This window comes from Stigmatopora nigra, chromosome 17 (genome assembly GCF_051989575.1).
Source record: "Stigmatopora nigra isolate UIUO_SnigA chromosome 17, RoL_Snig_1.1, whole genome shotgun sequence".
NCBI lineage: Eukaryota > Metazoa > Chordata > Actinopteri > Syngnathiformes > Syngnathidae > Stigmatopora > Stigmatopora nigra.
Genome location: NC_135524.1, coordinates 6810047 through 6834087, shown reverse-complemented (window position 1 = coordinate 6834087; position 24041 = coordinate 6810047). Strand labels below are relative to the sequence as shown.

At 37.6% G+C, this 24041-nt stretch overlaps 1 protein-coding gene across 2 annotated transcripts; it reads right to left on the bottom strand.

Annotated features, from left to right (window-relative positions):
• Window positions 1–10: 10 nt before the first annotated feature.
• Window positions 11–23486, bottom strand: pdlim5b (PDZ and LIM domain 5b). 2 transcript variants are annotated; one of them, XM_077738161.1, is made up of 13 exons: window positions 23323–23486; window positions 19103–19208; window positions 12892–13043; window positions 9572–9602; window positions 8634–9142; window positions 6507–6655; window positions 6090–6117; window positions 3912–4063; window positions 2835–3021; window positions 2414–2594; window positions 1226–1346; window positions 1025–1140; window positions 11–695 (listed from the first exon to the last, which is right to left on the bottom strand). In XM_077738161.1, the coding sequence occupies exons 2-13, from the start codon at window positions 19199–19201 to the stop codon at window positions 606–608; spliced, it is 1815 nt and encodes a 604-aa protein (XP_077594287.1). In that variant the 5' UTR covers window positions 19202–19208; window positions 23323–23486; the 3' UTR covers window positions 11–605. The 2 variants fall into 2 exon arrangements, with proteins under 2 accessions (XP_077594287.1, XP_077594288.1); XM_077738162.1 differs by lacking the exon at window positions 8634–9142 and adding an exon at window positions 7690–7709.
• Window positions 23487–24041: the final 555 nt, after the last annotated feature.

The following is a 24041-nucleotide window of genomic DNA, read 5'->3' as shown; positions in this document are numbered from 1 at the left end:
AGATACAATATTACACAAAAGAGATTTTATTCCGCATATGAGAACGTGTCAGACAAATGAATTAAAGCAGCATTGGGAATAATATATTAGATTTTTTTAAGTTAATAAGACAGAACACAGTGGCACATATCGGTCAGGCCCTAAAATGTATCTACATACACAGTTGCCCTAAGACTTAGGGCAACTACATATGTAGATACATTATATGTATTTTTCTAATTGAGAAATGAACAATGGGGCAGGTAAAAAAAAAAAAAACATAAAACAGTATTAAATTGCAATTATCAGGAATTGTATTTAAAATAAATGAGAATTGTATGTATAGCTTGTTCCCAGTGGTCTTGGCAGTTATACTGTTAAAGCCATATACTGAATAATATTAAATTAGTCCCTGTGGGAAGCCAAAATATTATCTAAAACTAAAGAACCGTGAACGAAGATGAACAGACTCCTAAAACACATTTAAATCCGTAGAAAGAGGATAAGGTAAATAATGAACCCGTTATTATTCAACCAGCATAGATAAGCATGTAAAGTAACTAAGTATGTAGCATTTGATGGCCGTATGAATAAAGATATTGGTGGAAAAATGTGGCAGGAGAGAGTCAAACATTGACATTATGGGCATGTTTCTTGCACAAAGGTTTGTCCTTCTTGGAGAAGAAGGGTTGACCTTCCAAATTGGCAGTGCACACCTGAGAAGAGAATTGGGGTTAAGGTTAGTCAAGGTTGATTATTTAAGACTATGAATGGGAATTTACAAGTGTTTCTACCAAACAATACAATTAATATAGTCCATTTTACCAATCCATGAATGGAAATACTAGTTTAGTTTACACGAGCCAGTCAAAATACTTGTCTTTTCCTACTAATGTATATAAAACCAGGATAAATAAACTCAAAACTTTTCCATGACGGATGTGACACTTGTACCCTCTTGTCCATGGTTAGCGAGATGACATAAAATGGGCTGTTTGTGTGGGTGTGGCTGATGGGGTCTAATCGCAAAGTGTGTGAAACTTACTGTGCACACAAAGCATGTGTCATGCCAGGTGAATCCCAAGGCTTCCAAAAACTTGTCTCCCGCCTCGATGGGGAAGTCACAGCCATGACAGTTTGTGCCAAACAGTTTGTAGTAGTCTGTAGAGCAAATAGTGACACAGAAGAAAAATAAATAAAGATGACAGCGATAACTACGGTTATATGAGGGTGGGTGTTTACGTACCCATTTCACAGTATGGCTGTCCATCCTCCATGTGGAACATATTCCCTCGGATTGGCTGCTGACAGGCTGAGCAGACAAAACAGGACACGTGCCAGGTCTGCTTCAAGGCGTTCATGATCTCCTAAAAACAGAGGGAATGACAAATCCATCAAAACCCAATGCAGCAATCATCAACTTTTAGATATGACATTATTACTGTATTATGAATACACAATCGACATATGACAGTAAACCTGGAGGGCAGTGGTGTCATACTCATTTGTTTGCGGGTCATCTCGTAGTTATGGTTACATTGGGAGGGCCTCTTTGGCTGTCATAATTACTCGGTTAATGAATGGATTGCTTTTCTGATAGTCAATATATCATTTGGATTTGGCCAAGTCCTCTATATGAGCCTCTTAATAGAAAATATTGGCTTGTATTTTTCTTGTTTTATTTGCATCTCTTTCAAACAAAAAGGGGATACACACAATACATGTATTTTTAATTTGAATTAAAAAAGGAAAAATAGTAAATACTCATTTTAATTATTTGTTTACACTAAAAAATAATTAAATTTATATTTTCAATGATAAACCAATGGAGAATGCCCTTACCCCTGAAATATTATGGTTTTGAGATTCCAAAAATGGACAATTTGATTTTTTCTAAATAGGGAAAACATTAAATATTTGCTTTTATTTAATAATTGCTTTCATTTGAATTTGACTATAAGTCGACCCACAATTTACTTTCACGGACCACAAAAAAAAAGATAAAGCAGGCTGGATCTGGCCCCACACTGCCACTTAGACACTCTTGCTGTAGGGCAAAAGTGCATTCTCTCCAATGCATATAAAAGTACCATTAAGAGTCCATTACGCTACCTAAACCCAATCTATGTAAAAAGCTTTCCGCAGGCAAAACAGCACTAAAGGCTCACGCACACATCTAAGAAAAGGCCCTTCAGGCTAATATTTTGGTATTTGTTGTTATCAAGAAAACCTTTAAGCCTGTATCCTTAGAAGCAGCCTATCTATAAGTATTTTATTAAACTACCAATATGACTCAAAAGTTCCTGTAAACTTTTTTTTGTTTATTTCAAGACAGTGGGCTCCTTTACCACCATTATCCCTAATATATGCACAAAGATTCCTAATGTTATGGTGTTTATGTTTATGTAAAATAATATATTTGGCGCTCACTCACCCCCAAGATCTTCTGCTGACAGCGGGCACAGGAGGGTGCGAAGAATTGTTCATAACAATGCACGCAGTACACCTGTCCCTTCTCCTCCACAAATCCATTATCTGCCAGAGAGGAGTGGCAGTGGGCACAGTTGAACTCCTCAGGGTGCCAGGACATGCCCATGGCCACGAGAAAAGGCCCCCTGTTGAGGAAACACGAGGAACAGGTAGTTTCAGGTACGTCTCAACACGTGTCAGAAAAACTAAAGATGAATTTCAAATTTAAACTCTTTCGTGGACACTTCAGATTAATTGTTTTCCCTCAACTTTGCTGGAGAAATGCTATCGGTTGTGGCGATATTATTTGGAGTAAATTAGAGTTGGGATTCGACATCTATCTTTCTTGATAGTTTTCAAACTTTTCCAGAGTGATGTCTAAATACCTGATGACGTTATTGCACTTGTTGCACATGGGGGTGCGCGTTCCAGCAGGTATGTGCTCGGCTCTCTGGACCACTGAGTTGAGGTCGTGAGGGTGCGGCTGTGGCACAGGACGCTCTGGGGCTTTGGGAGTGGGAGTGGTGTTAGTAACCTTGCCAAATGAAGGAGCTCCGGTAACCTTGGGGAAACCTAAAATCAGGAGTGGGATGGAAAAATATTAGTAAACAGAAGAGAAAGTGAGAGCAAGCATGAAATCTCAACTTCATGTCGATAGAGTCAAGCACGTGTTGAAATGACAAAGTAGGATAGAGTGCCCTGGCTCAGGAGGCACTATTCAAAAGGCCTCTAAATGGAAACCACATTGCTCACTTCATAATGCTGACTAATGCTGGTTTATGACCCCCACCCAAGTCTGCAGAGAGCTGGCCAAAATAAGCGTATTTTTAAAAAATGACGATCTGCAGGAAAACCAATTATCTGAGCTCATTCATGAAACACCTGAAACTTTTTTATAGAAGCCCTAATCTTTAAAGTGGTTAGTGCAGGAAATTAAACCTGCTGGAAATTTCACAGTTGATCTGTTCGGAAAAAAACTGCAGCACTCCATTGACGAGAGAGAAAAAAAAATGACTACCTACATCTATTTTTCCCCCTAGAAAATATTGGTATTCATCCATGTGACCTGAAGTAGCATTATTATTTTGAACATTGCGAGCTTAAATAGAAAAGTAAGTACTTAAAATATTGATTTAAGCTGAAAATTATATACACAGTTCCTAGAGCAATGTTGTTGAAGAATATCTTGTGTTCGCATTTCTATGTCTAGTCCATAATACGAGGTTCTCATTTTACGAGTTTTCCAAGATAAGAGCATCATCAAAAAATTGGTGTGATTATGCAACTAAAATTTAACTGAATGAGCGACAGGCAAAATGTATTGAAGACTCTGGTTTGTCGTTTCATTCAGTATAATTATTTCATGGAACACTAGAGGGAGCCCAGGTACTACAATTGAAAAATGTGAACATATCTTGACACAATAAAGGTTATAAAATGTATATATATTTTTTTTAAAGTACCTGATGAACCCCCAGTTTGGTAGGAGGGCTTGTTTTGAGCTGTAGGGTTCTCAAACCTAGAGGGAGCTCCCTTGATGTTGCTGTTTCTTGCAGATGTAGCTTTAGATGCAGGTATGGGGTGCATACCTGGACTGGTTTTACCCATGGAATCACTAGGGAAAAAACACACTTTGAATTGATTATGCACACGCATGCAAACCTTACCTTTAATAAGAACTAAAGATACATTCTTTAAAAAAAACATTTTTTTTACCATCACTGGTCATGACAAGAGAAAAAATTATATTGAGATTGCATAAATGGGCGCACGCTCGTGAAACTGAAATGTGGCTGTGTGCAATCATCTGGTGTGTTTGTAGTAAACAAACATTTGGAATAATGGTCAAAACCTCAACTTTTGAGTGGCTCGTTAAAAATGATTCAACCCCAACAAAAATAAAACCTTGTGCAATTTTGGATGTCTTTGTTTTTGGGGAATCAAATTCCACATTAATCAATTCGTAATTGTGCTGTCATAAACTGGAAAAACAAATAATAGGCATTCACTGAGAGACAGAATACACATTGCTATTGTTTTTTTTTTTTCATAGTATGGAAAATGAGGCTTTGTTACGTAAAGCAGGATGTGGTGATGCAGAAATTCTGAAGGCTTTTTGACTATGAGAAATGCATGACTTGTGATGGGACTGAATGCTAACAAACAGAGTAGCACGATGCAATGGACAAAGTTGAGTTTTTTTTTCAAATTCAAAATCTATTTTGGGGCAGAAATGTTTAATTTATTACCCAAAAGACCAATGTTAAGGACACTAGCATGTCAATAGATATTTATAAACTATGGAAAAATAAAAGTCCAAATTATAGTCCAGAAAATACGCCAGTCTGTATTTCACGTTAACCCTTATGGAATTGTGGCAATAATCTAAAGCCAGACCAAAATACCCGCTGACTTTGTGGACCACATGAAATTTCATCATAGAAAATCTGCATTTTAGTTTGCACAATTCCTATTGACAGTATTTAGTACAGTGAAGAAGGAAAAAAGATGAAGCAACAGAGAGGAAAAAGGGGTGTTTATTAAATGTAATCATGAGTTGCTGGAATAGTTCTAATGCAAAGCAGAGTAGAAGACACAAAAAGTTTTCAGAAAATCCAAACAAGAGGAAAAAGAAAGTGTAAAGGGAAGAACAGGGCCTTAAATTAACTTAACTGACCTGAAACATGTTGCATTGTGGAACCTTGAGGTTTCCAAAGTCATTATCTATGATCACTTAAACTTTTTTTGGTTGCTTCTGTGAACTCAAAGTCCAATACTGCTTTGATTATATTCATTTCAAATGAAAAATAGCACCGCAAAAAATACAGTGATAAGGTAAATATATCTTCCCTAAAATATGTAGAACTGGCATTTCTCATGCATATTAATAAATAGGGCCAATCCTAACATTTTGTGAAAGGTAAGGAATCCATCATATCAATTGTATCATGTCTATATGCAATACAATATAAAGAAAATAAACAATGAAAATTCCAAATGTTGACTGCTACACATTAAGCACCTTTGCAGAGACGCCATGATGCCAATCCCTGAGCGTGTTGTACTTATGCTCTGCAACTTCCGGGTCCAATTTGTTGGCCCTGATTCACACCATTACACAGAAATAAAAGACAAGAGAAGTCTAAGATTGGAAAGTGAAGCAAGTGAAAGCAAAACAGAGGTAAGACAAGGACAGGAAAGAGCTTATGTCATCAGAGAGATTCTTGCTTGCTATTGGATATGAAAACAAATGATCTATGCTGATTTTATCAATTCCACTTCCTATAATTACTGACTTGGGTCTGGCAGTCAGCTACAAAAAACATTCCAATTCCTCAATTTTAATTCCAAGTCAAATTTAGTAAAGCAAGTAAACAATCACCCTTCTGAAAAAGAAAACTAAAATGTCATATTTTTGGAAAACTATCTTCATCATTTTAAAGTCTACACTATCCAAAAGACACTTGACTTTTATGTATTCAGAAGTCAACTTCATGTTTCGAGCGTTTTTATCTGACACAGGAATGTACTTGATAAAAGATTTAAATTAATTGAAATTAAACCACATTTAATAAATGAATTTCAGCAAAATGCCCTTGGCTTGATCATACATTTGTGATTAGACAAAGAAAGACACTTACTTCCTCCCATTGTTTTCTGGAGATTCCTCTGCAAAGAGAATAAGGTATGTAATATAAATATAGCGTTAATATAGCTATAGTACTATGTAGAGTATTTTAAACAGATCTTGCAATCGAGTGTAATCATTACTGTAGTTTTATATAGTGAGAAAATAGAACACAATCCAACAAAAGTATAAATTTGTGCCATTGTAAATTGACAAAATCATAAAAAAGGTTAAATTTTATTTGCCTTTATATGATAAAAATAAGCATGGAGCAGAAACATGTATATTAAACCCATGTAAGGGGATTTTCTAAACAGAAAATTCCATAAACCATAAACATTTTTGTATTAATTGTGGGTTTAAGCATAAGAAAATGCAGCTAGAGTATAGATTGCTATACTTGGGTGAAAAAAAAACAGCATCTACTCACCGTTTTCTGTTCCCGTGAGCTGGGCCAGGATCCGGAAGGAACGAGACTGGGAGGTCCCAGTCCTCGGGTGCCAATCTTCAGTGCCCTCAATTAGTCGTTTCTTGCTGGCTTCACTCAGTGCAGCAGCGTGGATCAAGTCTGCCTCGTTCCTGTGAGTTTATTAAACATTTATAGCAGGTCAGTGGCTGTTTTTAATTTACTTACTGTTTATGTGAAATGGTGAACAAGCTGTAACAAGTGCTCACACTACTAACAGCACTGGTAATAATTAAAAATCAGTGAAGTGGCATTCCATTTACAGCCTATGTACAGGTTTTAGTAACCCAAACTTGATTTTGTGGCCTATTTAAGTGTTATGCATTCAAAAGAGTGCACCCCACCACAAAAGGGGGAGAGGGGGTTAAAAGTAGTTTGAACTATAGGTGAATTTATATTTGGCAGAGCATTGTTTACACACACACCCACACGCTTTATTAGTCTGGGTTTAATTAACCAAAGCTATGTCTGGCTACTTTAAATGTGTGAGCTCTGAATAAAAAAAGACTGAGTGTTTTTGTTGTATGCTTCACTGTAATGACAATTTATCTCATGTGTGTACTGTCAAAACATTAATTAGCATTCATTTTAGTCATTATTGAAAATCCATCATTGCATGTATTTTATCAAGTTTGATATTATCAAAATATGACAGGATGACTCAAGCATAGAATTTTGGAGCCAATGGGCGTGGTGATCAAGATAAGGGAAAATCGAATATTTTGTATTTTCGGATATGTTCATAGGTTTAAGTAGATAGGAGTAGATATCTGCACATAAATATTAGTGAAAAATGAACAAGTGCCCCTATGAAAAATGTACATTATGTCCATAAATCTCTTTTTGTGAGAGGATGTAACCATTCAAATAATATCACGCAATTCAGTTACAATTTTCCAAGAAAAGAAGTCTGATATAGTGCTTTTTAAGATGACATTATAACTAAAATCTACAAGTGAGCATAGCCCATGATATACTTTTAATGCATATTTAATAATCACAAAACACGTCCGTACGTGCAGTCCGAAAATATGGGTAGATTGCCAAGGGAGAGCAAACAAAAATAGTGCAGGCATGCTGCTGTTAATCATTAACCACTGCAAAATTAGGTTACTGTAGGAAACAAGGCATCATTTATGGGACTAACTTATCTGAATCGCCTCCCACCTGTGGGAAAAGAAACGACACATTTGGGAAATAGTGAAACCAGTCTGGGGTACAAATAGTACATATGGGGATTGGGAAAAAAAAGCCCATCTGAGAGAATGTGTGTACAAAACCAATTCCACAAAAAACATGCACACATGCAGCAACAGGTGATCTGGACTTTAAAAATAAATATTATTGTTATAGAAGCATTATGTGAAGGGGTTATATGGATATTGTTGGAGTTATGGTGCACTCAAGTCCTATGTTTGTAGGGGTCTTTTGGCCAATTGTAGGTAATCTGATCCTTGTATGGGAAAGCTCCTGCTTTATCATGTGACCTAATAAAATGGTGTTCATTAAGCCTGCGAGCTCAGAGCTTCCTACCATACTAGTGATAAGTGTGATACTGCCTCCTGAATGTTTTTCTACTGTTAGTAACAACTTGAATTAATATTCACATCGAACAGATATATACTGTGTATGTGCATGTGACGTCAAAATGGCCCATGGCTCCCAAACGCCCCTCTGACTAGAAATAATTGCCCTGACAAAAAAGGAGTGGAACATCTCATTTTCTCTGGTAGCCTAATATGGGGCCTGAGCGAATGACATCTGCCTCTGAAACCGCTGGCTCAAGTATATTTAAGCAGGGTATACCATTAAGCATTTTCAAGCTCTTATACCATTTTTATGATTCACGTGACCAGGAATACATTAACCGCAAGTTGTGATTACTTTTTAAGTTTGGCGTCTACTGGAAATGACTAACTTTTGGAAAATGAACGAATGGATTGTGAAACCGAATTTGTGTACACCCAGGGTCCTGTTTTGAGACTTTTCCATATTCAGTTAAATGGGAAAGTCCAAGGGTACAATGGTTTACTCAACTACACCTATAGATGTCCTTGTATACACAACGAGAATTTGCCTGTAAATACTTACCCATTGAAGTGTTCCGTTAACCCCTGGCTCTCCAGCCCACGCCTTTGTCCGATGGCTACCTCACAGGCGTTGTTGTTGGAGTACATTTTGATGGGTGAGTTATAGACTGACGAATGTGGCACTGATGGTTGAGAGGAGGGGGCTGTCACTCTTGCTGGGGAAGAGGAGTTGGATGAGGAGGAGGACGGGGAGCTAATGGTAGAGCGAGAAAGACTAGCTTGGGGAGCCAAAGGCGAATCTGTGGAGTTGAGGTTTGACTTGAGGGGGAACGGAGGGTGCGAAGGTTGAGACAGAGCTTGAGCTGGCGTGAAAGCCGATGATTCAGAGGGAATGAAGACCACTTTGGGGGCCGCCGGGGAGGAGGAAATTGCCGGCGAACCTCTGTCGCCTCCAAATGGCAGGGCTGTTTTGTTGTAAGCAAGGGTGGGCTGGCTTGACGGCTTTGTGTATGTGCTGCTCGGAGGGGCATGGGTGATTGGAACAGGCTTAATGATTTCTTGAGGTTCAACCTGCATTGGAGGTGGAGGGACAAAGCATGCGGCACACTCAAAACACACAAAACTAAAATGGATGTAAAGGTGCATTACATCAATTCAAACAAGGCGGGACCATATTTCAAAAGGGACATAGGATCATTTGACTTAGTCATTTTTTTTTAGTTGGTTTTGCTGATTCTGGTGGGTGAAATTGACAAAATAAACATTTTATCTGTTTGGTTCTGTAAATGTGGTTGTGAGTTCCTCAACCAAAGACATGATAGGGAACCAGAACCAATTATAAAGAATGATATGAAGAAAAAAATATATGCTTGTGACATAGTATAATATGGGCCCTCCGAGTCAGTTGAGCATGCAAATAACACAAACATTTAGTCAGAAGAACACGTTTACATGCCATGAAGTTGAAGTCAAGTAGAAAGTCAATATTTGACACCATACCTGAGACCCTCCTTTGGCAGCACTTGAAGCTCTGAGAAGACAGAATGCACAAAACATATCTGATGAGAACAGTAGACTGATATTTAAGTGCAGATCAGACATTAATGCTTGGAAAATCCACAAGCAAGTTCCACATTGGGATTTGTTTTTTTAAATGCACTTTTTGTGTCAGTTAAAACCAAATGAGCAATTCTTTGGATACCGAAACTCACAAAATACCAAACAGGCAAGGCTAGTTCCTTAAACCTACACTAAAATCCTCCTCCCACCCTGGTGCATTGTGGAAATGGTCAACAATCGCACGCATTTCCGTTGCAACAATGGCTTATCGGAAAACTCAATCCCTAAGGCCAGATGTTTATCTTTTGTATGTGTGCCTCCATTTTCCAGTGTTCCAACACCACACATGTTGGGTCAAAGAAAACAGCAAAGGCCATTAAACCGGCACATTCCAGTAGGAAAGTGATGGTATTTGAAATTAGCGGCCCAGAATGGCACATCCACATGGATTCAATCTAGAAAATGGTTGTTTGTTTACATGGACCCAATTATTCAGATGAAATGCCTGATCCAAATAAAAATACTTCATGTACACACCCTATTCGGAATATTGTAAACCGATCAAGCCCATTCCGATCAAGATTCTAATGCGAACAAAAGATAATAATAATCCAATCAGGGTGGATGAAACCCAATTATTTTCCATAAGCTTACAAGGGTGGCGGGGAGTGCTGGAGTCTATCCCAGCTAGACTAGGACGGGACAAAGACTGAACTGGTCAGTATCAGATAAATTAAGACGATGCTTGAGATATTAAAAGATCTTACAATTGTTGCAAACCCTGAGAGTCTAAAAAACGGAAAACATACGCAAAATAACACTAAACCTTAAAGTAGTATTGGAAAGAATTATATAGTTTTGACCCCGAAATTGCTCCATCTTCCACCGCTAATGACAAAACATTTAGTGCATCTGCGAATTTCAAAATAATTTGATCTGAACACCGAGCGAAAGAAAGAAATCGTATCTTTGTAAACATAGCCATTGACATTGACATGACTCAATGTATATGTGTATCAGGGATCAGTGTGAGTGAGTGCAAAGAAAACTGCCAGGTTGACGAATAGGTCAAGTTGAGAAGTGGAATGTCCCATTATTGGACACGCTCCTATCCGCTCATTTTTGTCTTCCGACCGCTAAGCCACATGTAGCAGAGGCGCCCAGAAGTCAGTAGGGGCTTCAGGCATCACTAGACTGCAATCTCCCTCCCCCAGTCATAATTGCGGCCAAGCCATTGCAGTCATGTTGCATGAATATGTGTGCATGCTGAACCCACAGCTGCATGCCTTGATTCAAGTTTAAAGAAGTGGCCCACACCACATCAACTAGTGTTTAGACACGTCAATACTTGGACGGCATACTACAGATCAAAGTTCAGAGAGAGGGAGTTGATATTCATTTAAAATGTCACCATATCAGAAGGTCGAGTTCAAGGTTAAATTCCAGTGATACCTTATTCTCTCTATATCAAAACAGTCATTATTTGTACTGTAATGTAAATGATTATGATTTGACTTAGCATTTAAAGCAAATGTTTTGGAGTCATTTGGGACATTTAAAAAAAATGTGGTTAACTCCAGCTCCTGATACCTCAGTTTATGACCACTGAAATTTGGGGTCCCCCAGGTGTTTTTATGCACTGCGCATAGACTTAACGTCATGCAACAAGTCATCTGTTTCTTTCCCACATTTTTTAAAAAGGTCTGATAGCCAGAAAGACCAGTAATAAAAGTTCATCAAGAGTCTTTACTTACAAGTCGGTTGCATTTTGTACTTGTTCGTATATTTTAAGAAAGAAGTGTTTAGGTTAAAAATGAACCCTAAAAGTAGGGGCAGTTACATGATCTCTTTGGGAATGAGCTAAGGTAAACACCTCTAGAATAAAATGAGAGTTATGGCCCGGGACTAAACTTTACTCGCATAAATCATCTTTTGGCACTTTGTTGAAATATTCTCTCAAACCTCCAAAGTTTTTACTTTGATCCTAAAGATCCTAAATCACATCTGACCACAGAGTTGGAGAAATAAGAGTTTGGAGAACAGAAAAAAAAAGTTTTTATCTTGTTGAAGACTACAATGACATTCAATTTCAACAATCTAAAGCATACAAAACATATCTTAAGAGTGTGTACACATTTTGAAACCTGTACTTTGGCAACATAATGTGAACAGTGTTATATTGTGTACCAAATGGCTGTAGATGATTACCTGTATTTGTCACACTGGGCTATTTTAAGATGAGGTCACAACAATTAAGTGACAAGGCACCCTTCTATTTCCTTCTGCTGAGACAATGAAATGCCATGCAAACCTACCTCATTTTATTTCCAGCTTTTACAGCATTGAATATGTACTTGGCATGCTACCTGTTTTCAGGGTTATCGTTCTAATGGACAGTGCAGATACACACTCAAAGTGCTGAGCATAACTTGACAAACCAAAGTTGAAACCTGATCTGACGACTTCAACAGATTCGGAGCCATACATGAAGCTAGGACTCCCTCTGTGTACACTGCAAATTAAGAGTGGGACAATGTCTCGCTCCAAGTATGAAAACACAAGACAACTCACTAAACCAGGGGTATCAAATTCAGTTTCGTTCGCAGACCACATTCATCCCAACTAGATCTCACGTGGGCCGGACCATTTCATTTCTGACCCAAAAAGTTAACTTACTTGCGAAGGGTGGATTTGAAGACATAAGAAAGTTCTGCCTCTGTTTCCATTATTTACAATCAACGGGCTTTCAATCAACACTTGCCACCATTGATGGCACCAGATGTCCAACCCATTTTAGATGTGAAGGGCAAATGAACGCCATCAATGAGCATCCACAGCCAGTTTAAATGAATTGAAGATCTACTATTGTCAATAGTATGCAATGAGTTAATTTTGCATCACATCTTTTTTTCCACTTCCAGTTGAGGGGACTCACAGGTGTCGTAAAAATTTAAAGCATTTAATTATATACATAAAGTATAAATAAGCTACAAAGTGCCCTTCAGGCGGAACAACTGCATGATTTGTTCAGAGTTCGGGAAAATGGGGGAATGTTTGGGGAAAAGGGTTTTAACAATTTAGAATTACTGTTAAAAAAAAAAGTTATGACTTTTGTCAGTGCTATAAAGCAATACAGAAGTCTTTGTTTTGACATCACTTAAGACTATAATAGGCAGGCCTGTCTCAAGTGGAGAGAAGGAATTCCAAAACATGAAACCAGAAAAAGTTCAATATCCACTATATTAAATTGTGTTGATTACCTCTGTAGAGTCAGGCTGAGATTGCTCACACAGGTTTTAATCTTGTTCTGTGCTTCAAGGTGATTCATGGTGTCAGAGGAGATGCCATTTATGGCAAGGATAATGTCTCCAACACTCATCTTGGCTTTGGCTGCTTTGCCTCCATCTGCCAGCTGTCGGGATACATGCAGAAAAAAGAGAAACATTATTTGACTTTCCATGCAATAATCATGTGTGGAAATGCATGTGTGAAAGCTTATCTTTCTGTGCCCTGAAAATGACAGTGGAAAATCTTGCAGGCCCCAATTCAACTGGGTGTGGATAAGTGGTACAAAAAGAAAGCCAGCAATTTATTTCTGGGGTGTAAACTAGTGAAGTGCTTCACGATTTCACAGGGTAATAAAAAGAAAACATTTCTTGATATAGTACAGGATCCATTAAGAAAAATATATTATTTTTTAAATACACCAGAGTTGTCTACAAGATACCATTCTAGAAATTGAATCCTACATAGGACTATCTTAGTATTAGCCACTAATGTTATAGTTAGTTAAGATGTGCAAACTTTCAGTTTGGCTCATTAGTGAACTTAACTGAAAATGAGGAAATATTAAAAATATCTTCTCTAACAAATATACCCAGTGCAAAGAGCACTAAACAAACAAATGAGTCTATTATCTCCAGGAAAGCATTTTTGATATTCTTATATACATAAGCAACGGATTTAGGAATTAAGGCTATTTGGAGAATATTTACATTTTTGGTGGATTTGGTGTATTGTTCTTTCCTGAACTATCATCAATTATCTTATTAAACAAATTCACGAGTTTTCTCTTCCTCAGCATTCATCTGAGCTGGTGTAATTGATAGCACTAATATAAAAAAAGAGGAAAATGTGGGGACATTCATCCAAGATAGCGTAATTGTTACCACTAGTCTAAAAAAAGGAATTTCTTGTGTGTGTGGCTGGGGGTGGGTGGGGGTTTACGTGCCTTTGGGTTCTAATTTATAAAAGCCTTATATAGCCCAAATATGGGAAAGCAAAATGGAAGGAATGAGGATGTGACAAAGGTGGAAGCCAAAACTCAGCGAGTTGCTTCTTTGGAGTCATGCTTGGTGGGATCTCTTGGTAGCGTGTAACTGGAAATGGACTGTTCTAGATCTCTTGAAAACCTCCAATAAAACCACCATAAGTTGAAACGTGTTACGTAATAACCGGGAAGAAGAATGTTTAAGCTGACGCAGGGTTCTGACTCTCTAACCGGCTTTTACACCGTCTGTCCTGACTCACTCGACGTCTAATAAAACGGCTTTTTGCACTATGGTGTATTGTGAAAAATCACCTCCGGACACACTGGCAACAGTTCCCTGAAATTCCCAAGAAATTTAATGGTAGGGGGGCCCCAGAGAAGCTGCTGAAAGATTGGAGGACTGGATTCTTTGTCTCAACTCCCAGCATTGACTTGTGGGTTGCTAACCTAATGGGAATGACAAAGAACTCTCTCCTAGTCGACAACAAGAACATTAATATGAAGAGCTATATATGGTAAATCCCCAAGCAAACTATTTGCAGGCACGTTAAGAAAATGTCTGTCATGTACTCTGAATGTGAAGTACTTTCTATGCGGTTGTCTGAGTTTAATATGACGAACTGTGTTTTGCCAGCATCTTACAGTCCGTCCAAAACAAATAATTGTTACTGGCATATGAAATCAGTCATAGCTTTCAACAAGAAGGAGAAGATAAATAAACTGGAAATGTGGTTGTAATGAACCCACTCTAGCGGGTGAGGGATTTTTTTTTTTTTTAACAATCTGGCTTTGATTCATACTGGTTTAATCTATTCAGTTTTGAAGAGGGATAAGAATAATGAAACTGGCCTGAAATTTCAATCCCCAAAAATTGCTAATATAACTTTAAGGTGCCAAAATAGGTTTAATGATTTGGATTCCTACTTTAATATCAAGTGCGTGGTACATATCTACTGGCAGAACAGCTGAACTGCTTGTTAGTATTGGTAGACGGAGTCATTAGGCTATAGGGTTTCAAAAAGTCTAGATCAATTGCGTATCACAAGTGATTCCCACTTGTGGAGTGGATTACATTTTCAAAGCTGGAGAAAAGATGATAGCTGGAACAGATTGTTTGGAATGTCTTGAAAAAAATTGGAGGGAAACAATAGAGTTATATCAGAGAACGCATTAGTATTTCAAACATCAGTTCAGCAAGCATCAGAAGATTAACGCTGCATGTTTTTACTTTTTCTTTGCAAGATAGAATACACAAAGGATACGTTTTGTTTTTTTTTTAAATCAATTTTTCAACTGATTTGCCCATTGGTTGAGACGTTTTTTGAGGAAGATTATAATCTGATTCACATACATGCACATTAAAAAAAATTCTAAGGATGTCCGATCATATGATTGCTGACCCGATCGGAAAAGGACATTGTCGGTCAGGTCTAGGTGAAATATATGAGGTTTCCTTCATATGTTTTTATTAGATCTGGATGTACGTGGTACAAAGATTAAGGCCATGATGTCACTGTCGGCCATTGAAAACGACTGACAGTCAGATGTAAAATTACAACATCTGCCAGAGACACAAAATCTGGGCATTAGCAAAAGAAAACTATCAAAATACCTATAGAATTTAACAACTATTACTACCTGGTTGCTGTCATGTGACACCAGCGTGACATTAAAACTAGAACCTCAGTCCATTTGACTGAAATGGATTTTTAAAAAACTATGAGAACATAACAGGATACTTTCACAAACTCTATATTGATTTTGTGTAAAAATGCATGTAAAATTTCCAGATAGTCTTTCCCAATTTGATGTTATTTATTCACCATTTAATCCAAAACATGCATTTGTAGCAGTGCATTTTCCAATTCCAATGGGAAGAAATATGTGGATTATCTGTGCTGGACATGTCAATCTACCAGCATAGCACCAATTATTTGGTACTCCAGACCATTACTTTCTGCACAGGCTGTTAATCACATTAATGAAGAAGATCAAAACAACAATAGAGGAGACCCCAAATACTCTTGCATTCAAACATCCCAATTAAGATTTTAAAAAGAGGGTTAACCGACGGTTGTCATGGTTCGACAGCCGCCTCTCACTACTTCAATGAGGCCTTCGGGAAGCTATGGTGCCTAGCCGGCTTTAACAGGAGTGCTTAGTAAAATTGCCATGACAACACAAACAAAACAACACAAAGGCAGCATGATTACGCTTAAACACTGAACACTTTGTAGTTGGTGAAGAAGAAACTCACTGGATATGAAAGGGCTGAGGCACTTGGAGTTCCAATGCAAGACTAGCCAATCTGGAACATGTTGCAGCCATAAAAGCTCAAGTTGAAAGTGTCTTCCACTTGAATTTTTGACTACAGATGTGCCAGATCCGATCATGGGATCGGAAATTGGACCCAATAAAATCATTTTCAGAGGATCGCAATTGGGAAGGAGAAAAAAAATCAGGTTTACCATTTCTTTAACTGTATTTCCCAATTATTATCCAATTGGCTGCCAATGCCTTGTGTGTCTTGTGTCCGTCTTTTCCTAAATACAGGATGAAATAAAGTTCTAACCTAAATTATATTGCAAAAATAATCTAAATATTCACACTAGTGAAACAACCTTTACAGAACAAAGAGAAAATATCCAAAAAATATATAATTAGAGTGAAGAAAATCACAATCAAAAGCTCAATTTCTTAATTAATTTAGAATCATCCATAGATATGTCAGATCCACAGTACATTTTATACTATACATTTACACTAGCGTGAGAAACTGCACAACAAAAAGAGCATGAAAGTCAAAATAATCTCTACTCAGAAGAGTTTTTAGTGCAAACATACTATTAGCTTGGGTTTAATGGCCCAAGCATGCATAAACACATCACAGAGCAATAAATAAACTCTCAAGAGACAACATGACACTATTTTACAGGGAAAGAAAGAGAGGAAGGAAAAGAGGAAAGAAAGACAGACAGACAGGCAGCAGGAGTGAGCGTTAAAAAACGTTCCCAAAAAGGAAAAACCTAGGAATACCAAATAATATGACGACGCATATGTAGTGCATGGCTTCCTGTGACTATGATGGGAGATGAGGTAAGCCTGACCAGAGGCCCAATAAATTAAACCTACAAACATGAGTTGAGCTTTTCCTCCTGCATCCTCCTCCATTTTACTATTAAAAAAAAAAACCTTCAATGAGGATTTGACTATTTGACGAAAGAAACTATCATTAGTCACAGAGCAGATTGAAGGGCGTGGAATATTTTCCTCTACGTCGGGGTGACATAATGGAAAATAAATGATAAGCACTGCTTTACACCACCAATGACATGTCCTTCAATGTAAAAGTTCACTTTTAAAGATCAGTTAGCAACCACAAACGTCAGGTTAAAAATCTTCCAGGAAATTTTGAAAAATAACTCCTGAAATTGGTTTGCATTCTTTTAGGGTCTCATGTGGGGATAGTATTTCAGATATGAAAAACAAGAAGTGGTCTCTTCCCTAGGAAAAAAAAATGACAGACTGAAAAATTCTACCTAATGACATTAACCAGAAGCAAAACTAAATGTTTAAAAGGAGTAGAAATATCCAGAAAGTTAAACATTTCAACAAATTTGCATTTTTTTGTCAAATGTTCCACATATCGGACACCAGCTTCACACCTTTACCACCTCAGCTAAGTGACTTTGATTTCAGCCTCCTGGTAATACATGACCTAGCGATTCCCAGTAAACATTACAACTGGAGTCAAACTCTTGACAACTCATAAAACCTTTATGAGTCTTCTACATGCCATTTATATCCACTGCATGGTAGAAACTCTAATGGCCAACTATACACCATAAAGCCACACGTCTGCATGTATTTATTTATAGTCCCACATGGATGACAACAATCCTAGTACACATACTTGCATAGTAGTGACAAACTAATGTCAAGCATTCCAACTGTATCACGGTGTAAGCAGGGCATAAAGGGGCTAGGCTGCAAAAGCAGCACGCGCGAGTCATGTGGGCAACTCTGCACTCATGCAGATGGTATGAATTTCCCGAAAGATGAACAATCTTGAACTTGTAACTGATCCTACCAACATCAAATAAACAGTCACTAATCTCAGACGTGACCAAGGCCGAGAAGATGTAGTACTTTTTCCCCCAGCTGCATAATGGCATCCACTCGAAGGTGAAAATAAAAAAGGGGAGTAAACCAAAAACAGCTGTAAATATTCTCATTGAAGTGTTGTCAATCTTGTCAGCTATGAACAGTTACTCATGACCGCATGCACTTTGACACAGTCTTATACACATACATTTGTTATGAGTGTCTCCTTCGTTACTTATAGGGATCGCAAAGCAGACTTGGAAAACCAGCAAGCTTTAATAATAGATAATTTAAAAAAAAAAATCAACATAAAAAAGCACATGCCTAACTTAAACAAGAGGATGAACAAAAAAGCGGAGACATTCAAAATAGCGTCATTTACACTTTGTCACCAACCTGCAGTCTACTCAGAATTCAATTAGATTAAATTATAACTTTATTTCATCCCGTATTCGAGAAACTAACTAGTTCAGTCATTGGTTGGTCACTAATAAATCAAGGTAAAACTTTAGGTCTTTTTACAAGGGACGTCTCGATGGCATATTTTTACCTGTGTGTCAAGTCCGAGTCACCCAAATTTGTGGATCTGCTGATACAGAGACTGAATCCAATACTGAGGAAATGTATTAAGAATGGAAATATAGCACATCCAAATGCCTCACATAAAGGTGTTATTAGCCAAAACCATGTTTGGCAAATCAGTTGTGAATCAATTGCATTTAAAAATTTGGTTTTAAACAAATAAACTACGAGACAAATGTAACATGGTAACTTGGTCTCTATTGATTGTGATTTTCTTGACTTTTACCCTCGCTTTGTCCTCCAAAATGTGTTTCACTTTTCTAAATATAAATACAAAGTATAAAAGGTTTTGCAAACATCTCTGAATTATTTTAAGGTATATAAGAAATCCTGCAATTGAAATGGATTTGTTAAATGCAGCTCTCTTGATGGTCATTTTCTTGACTTTTATATATTTTTGTAATATACCTCACAATTACTTAGCCCTGACCGGGCCTCTGTGTCACACAAACACAGGTGAAGGTGGTTGAGACACATGCCAAGTAGGTTATAGAGGAAGCTTATTCACCACTCACCCGCGAAATAGTGAGCGGGAGACCAAAGTCCTTCCCGCCCTGTAGTCTGAAGCCCCATGGAGCCGAACCAGCCAGGGTGACGCTGTAGTTGCTGCTCATGATTCACCTAAAACACACAGTTCAAGTACACAATTTGAATAAAAAATACAGCCTTTCCATTACCTTGTAAAGTCAAATGTGTTCACCCCATGGCCAAATGATTGGGCCTGACAAACAAATCGCCAAGGTTAAATAATATCACCAAATGGAACATTTCATTCTAGCTTAATGCCAGGATTGTGTTTCACACAAATTAAAACAGTGAAACATCCTAATTCACACTATTAACTGGAACCAGAGTTTCCATATTATCTCTAACATCATTAACATACCACAGGCTGTGAGGGTAGTGGTCCAACTCGCGGGCCGCGTTCCCAAACCGGACCCCGACACCATTTTATCGGGACCATCCTTTTTTTTTAAAATCAAATCATTTAAGGGAAAAAACATTTAATATTTTTTAGTCTTTAGAGTTGGAGCCCACATGGACAGACTTCCAAGGCAGTGACAACGGTTGCACTGTTTCCATGTTACATGCAGTAAGAGGCTTGATTGAATTATGACTTCATCTTTAATGAGAAAAGTGGATTCCAAAAACCGCGCTCATGTGGAGTGAAACTTATGTTTTCATTTTGAGAGTTTTACAAGGCCAATGTGTCTTAAATGCATGGAATCTGTTGCACTTGTTAAAATGTTAAAGGCAGAAAACTTTGGAAACAAATAACTTGTCGGAATCGAAACGGAAAATATGTGAAGAGAAAGGACAGTGCAACACGTCATTATAATAATGCGGTCCCTGACAGTGCACTTCAGTTCATTTTGGCAAAGTCCAAAAAAGCCTTTTACTAACTCTTATGAGGACATGGAGGTTTTAGCAAAAACACTTTTGGGTTGAGATGGAAAGAGGCTTAAAAAATGTCCATCAGATTCGCTCATCGTTGATCAAAAATATATGTTTTGTGTGGTATTACATATTGTATTTTCCACATGTTGCACCAGTGTTGACAAATGACACATATCACACATCAAATCACATTTGAAAATGACTTGACATCTTGAATAAGAAGTAGATAGTGGAAAATCAGAGCCGTTTAATTGTGCCAAGCCCATGTGGCCTCACATACTCCCTAATATGGAGAACATAAAAGAAAATGCACTGACATCACAACTTGTTGTGCAACCACTGACAATATCATGTGCAGACTTGAGCAGACACACCTTTTTTATTGTATATGCGGGAACACAGCGTTAAGTATAACGGCTGTACTCAACAAGCATCAGAGCCGGGAGAATTTCACTTCACTTTTCTAGCTTTTCTTCACTTCAACCTTATCTAGCAGAGATTAAAACAATTCCTTCTGTCTAACATATCCAAATGACTCCTAGGGTTCTGTCCTACAGTTCTTTCCTACTCTATACAGTACAATAATCCCTCAAATATCGCAGCTAATGTAGAACAGGCATGGCCACAATAATAAAAAAAAAATGCGAAGAAGGGTCCTTCGTGTTAGATGTTTTTTTTCTTATTTCAGTGTGGAGTCCTGGTAGCAAGATTGGCTTCCACTTACAAGTTTCAGTGTGGATTTTCACATTTTTATGAACTTCAAAAAATAATAATACTAATAAATAATAGCAGAAAAAAATAAATCACAAAGTAGTGAATTCTCGATAATTGAAGGATTACTGTATTTTCCACACAAAGCACAACTGAGACTTTAGTGCTTCTTATAATCTGATGTGCATCTTATATGGATCAATAATTGTGATTCATTGTATGAAAAATACGGAAAATACGGTCCTACTTTTTGTTAAGTTATTCAACATTTTAGATTTTAGTAATAATTCTTCCATACAGACAGCAGTTTGTGACAAAATTATGACACCATGATTTAGTTGACGTCTTCATTTGATGACCTCATCAAGAAAAAATCATTCCATTTCGACATGTGAACATCCTCCTTTGTCAATATCCTCCTCTCTATGGAATTTACAATAAAAATTTCATACGCAGCCCAAACAGATGGACTTATGTAGTATCACATTAAAAGTTTTTCAAAGACTAAATATACTATTGATGTTCAGATTAAGCCATACATTATTGGATCTATATAACTTTCACAAGCTCTGATCTTAAACCATAAATACTACAACATGTCACATTTACATCTGTATTAGAATAACTACCGTTCCAAAGTATTGACATCTTTGTGAGTTTCGGTGACTGATGTCACACCTCATGCGCATTCCAGAACATGTCTGATGGCAATTCAGCCTCAGTAATTATGTCCTTAGGAGCAGAGTTCAGTTCACATTCTATTTACCACTGTTACGCACTTTGGCTGAATACTGAATGAGTATTACATTTCATTTCATTGACCAACAGCCCGACCTGACCTTGTTAGACTACACCCTGACAAATGACTGTTTTAGCAGTAATACAGGCTGTCTATTAGACATAGGGTGCCTGAATTTATGAGAGCCTTTAATTTACTTGAGACAGATTTTTGAGTTCAAGTTAAAATTCCTTCTTCATCACTGTGTATTAAAGAGAAGGGATCAGTGAGTTTGAGGTTGAATACATAATTCAAGTCGACAATCTGGTTAGTGCATGTTTGACGTTTTGGTAATTCACCAATTGGTGACGTACACACAAGTTTAACAACAGAAAATAGAGTTGTCCCAAACACGTATATTTACTCCGTGACAGTCATCGGAATTTTTATGACAAAACATATTATTGTGATTTGATGAAAATGACGTGACTGAATTAGGGACATCACTAACAGAAACCTAAAAAAAAAACTATAGCCAATAAATAAAAAATACATCAAAATGCATCGTACATAACTACCATGTATATTAAATTCTTTCATATTCCCATACCACTTATCCTCACAAGGGTCACCGGGGGTGATCCTAGCCAGGTGGAGCACACCTTGAATTGGTCACCAGCCAATCGCAGGGCACAAGGAGGCACAACCTGTATAATGAATGTTCAGTTTCATAATTAATGACATGTTCAACCCCTCTTTTTCTGCGGATTACAACCCGCACTTTGAAGTATGAGATGAATTTGTCATATAACTCAAGAGGAATTGTCCACATCTTTTAACACATGCTGTCTGGGGGTTGTTTTAGTTCTCTCTCCTTTGCGTATCCCCACAGGAAGTAGTCTGCGGGAGAAAGATCAGCAGAGTCGGAAGGCCATGGGTTATCCATGTGACGTGAAATGAGCCTATCTCCAGGAAAGTACCCATTAAGGAAATCCAGTGAAAATTTGAGCAATGTGGAGTTGCATTATTTTACTGGTAAATGACGGCATTCATGTTGACTCCTTGCTTTCTACTATAAACTGTAATGAATTTCCTCATCATCATTTCCACATAGCGCTCAAGACCCATGCCCAGCCCACTCGCTTAATCTTGCTCCCGCAGACTACTTCCTGTGGGAACACCTGAAGGAGTGTCCCGAAACAACCCACAGACCAGCACCCCCCACAACCCTTGTGAGGGTAAGGGGTTTGGAAAATGAATGAATGAAAAAGTGGCTACATTTTATTAGCTCACCATGTGTACAGACACAACAGGCACTTGTGGAATAACATTTTAAAATATGACTTTTTTTGGCTCTCAGTTAAAAAGGTTCCTGACCCCTTGATTTAAATCAATGTAGTAACCAAACAGACAAGAAAAACTACAAACACAAGAGATTGATCACTTAAATATTTACATAACTATAGAATACAAACAAATAGACAAAATAAAACGGATAGTGGCTTAAAACTGGATTTGAGGAACTGGATCTACAGTTTAAAACCATCTATACAATGTTCCATGTGTCCATCATGTGGAAGGATATTTGCATCAAAATATAACTACACATCTCTTTCTAATCACATTAAAATTAAAAAGTTATTTGTTCATCAGCCCAAGCAAATTCAACCACACCCTTAAGAGTCATGAGACAAATTACTTTTCTATTATTTGTACTTGGATTTACTCCAATTTAACAAGCCCTTTAAACTGCACACACACACACACATTGAACAAACAATTTGATTTTCCTTTGCGATCTCTCGCAAAATGGGACAGTAACATACAAATCTAAGGAAAACATTAATAGTAAAAGGTATTCAAAGTCCTAACGGTCAAAGAAGCGCAACACGATCGTGGAATTCTCACCGATTTTGATGCGCCGTGCCGGGTTATCTTCCCTTGCGAAGCCGCTCTCTACCGATGCTCGAAGGAGACGCGAAACAAGTGTCGATCAGTTCTCAACTTGGAGGACAACTAACAGAACGGAAGTGGAACTTCCGCATATAGGCTTGTTGGTAGGAGGTAGGCGTGGAAAATGGTTAAGTAGGCGTCTATCTCGCTGTCCTGTTCTCTGAGTCTCCCTCGCGTCATCATGTGTCGGCCGTTTTGTGTCAGAGTATTTCATGAAAAAAATATTCTTTAAAAGAGCGTGTACTTTGAAATAGGTAGAGGCTGCTCTATTTTTTTTTAAACAAACCAGCCTCTCATGAATGTAAGAGATGCAGCAGTAACTATACTATAATATTTTAACTTTTTAACAATTTATTTTATACCATCCCTAATAGTAATGATTTTTGTTACAGACAAAATAAAATCAGTGCAAAGTTGTTGTAATCTAAGTGATGAACGGACAGCTTTTCTATTTTTCAAAAATTAAAGATTTATTTGCAATATTTACCTGCTTCCTTAGCGAGTACTTGCAAGGTCACTTGACCTTGCAAGTACTTGCAAGGTCACTTGACCTTTTGACCCAAAATCAGTGCATGGCTGTAGTACTCATATTGGTGACTTAGGCTGACCTTGTTATTTTTTCAATGTATCCCTCTATTCCCAGGTCAATTTCATTTGATATTTTCACTCCAAGA

Bases quoted from the DNA above. Each gene is read 5' to 3' on its own strand.
- pdlim5b (XM_077738161.1), bottom strand. From the start codon at position 19,201: ATGAGCAGCAACTACAGCGTCACCCTGGCTGGTTCGGCTCCATGGGGC. The intron at 9,603-12,891 runs GTAATCAACACA...CTGTCTTCTCAG, and splicing joins CTCAGCCTGACTCTACAGAG to AGCTTCAAGTGCTGCCAAAG. The intron at 3,022-3,911 runs GTACTTTAAAAA...TCCTGATTTTAG, and splicing joins CCAAACTGGGGGTTCATCAG to GTTTCCCCAAGGTTACCGGA.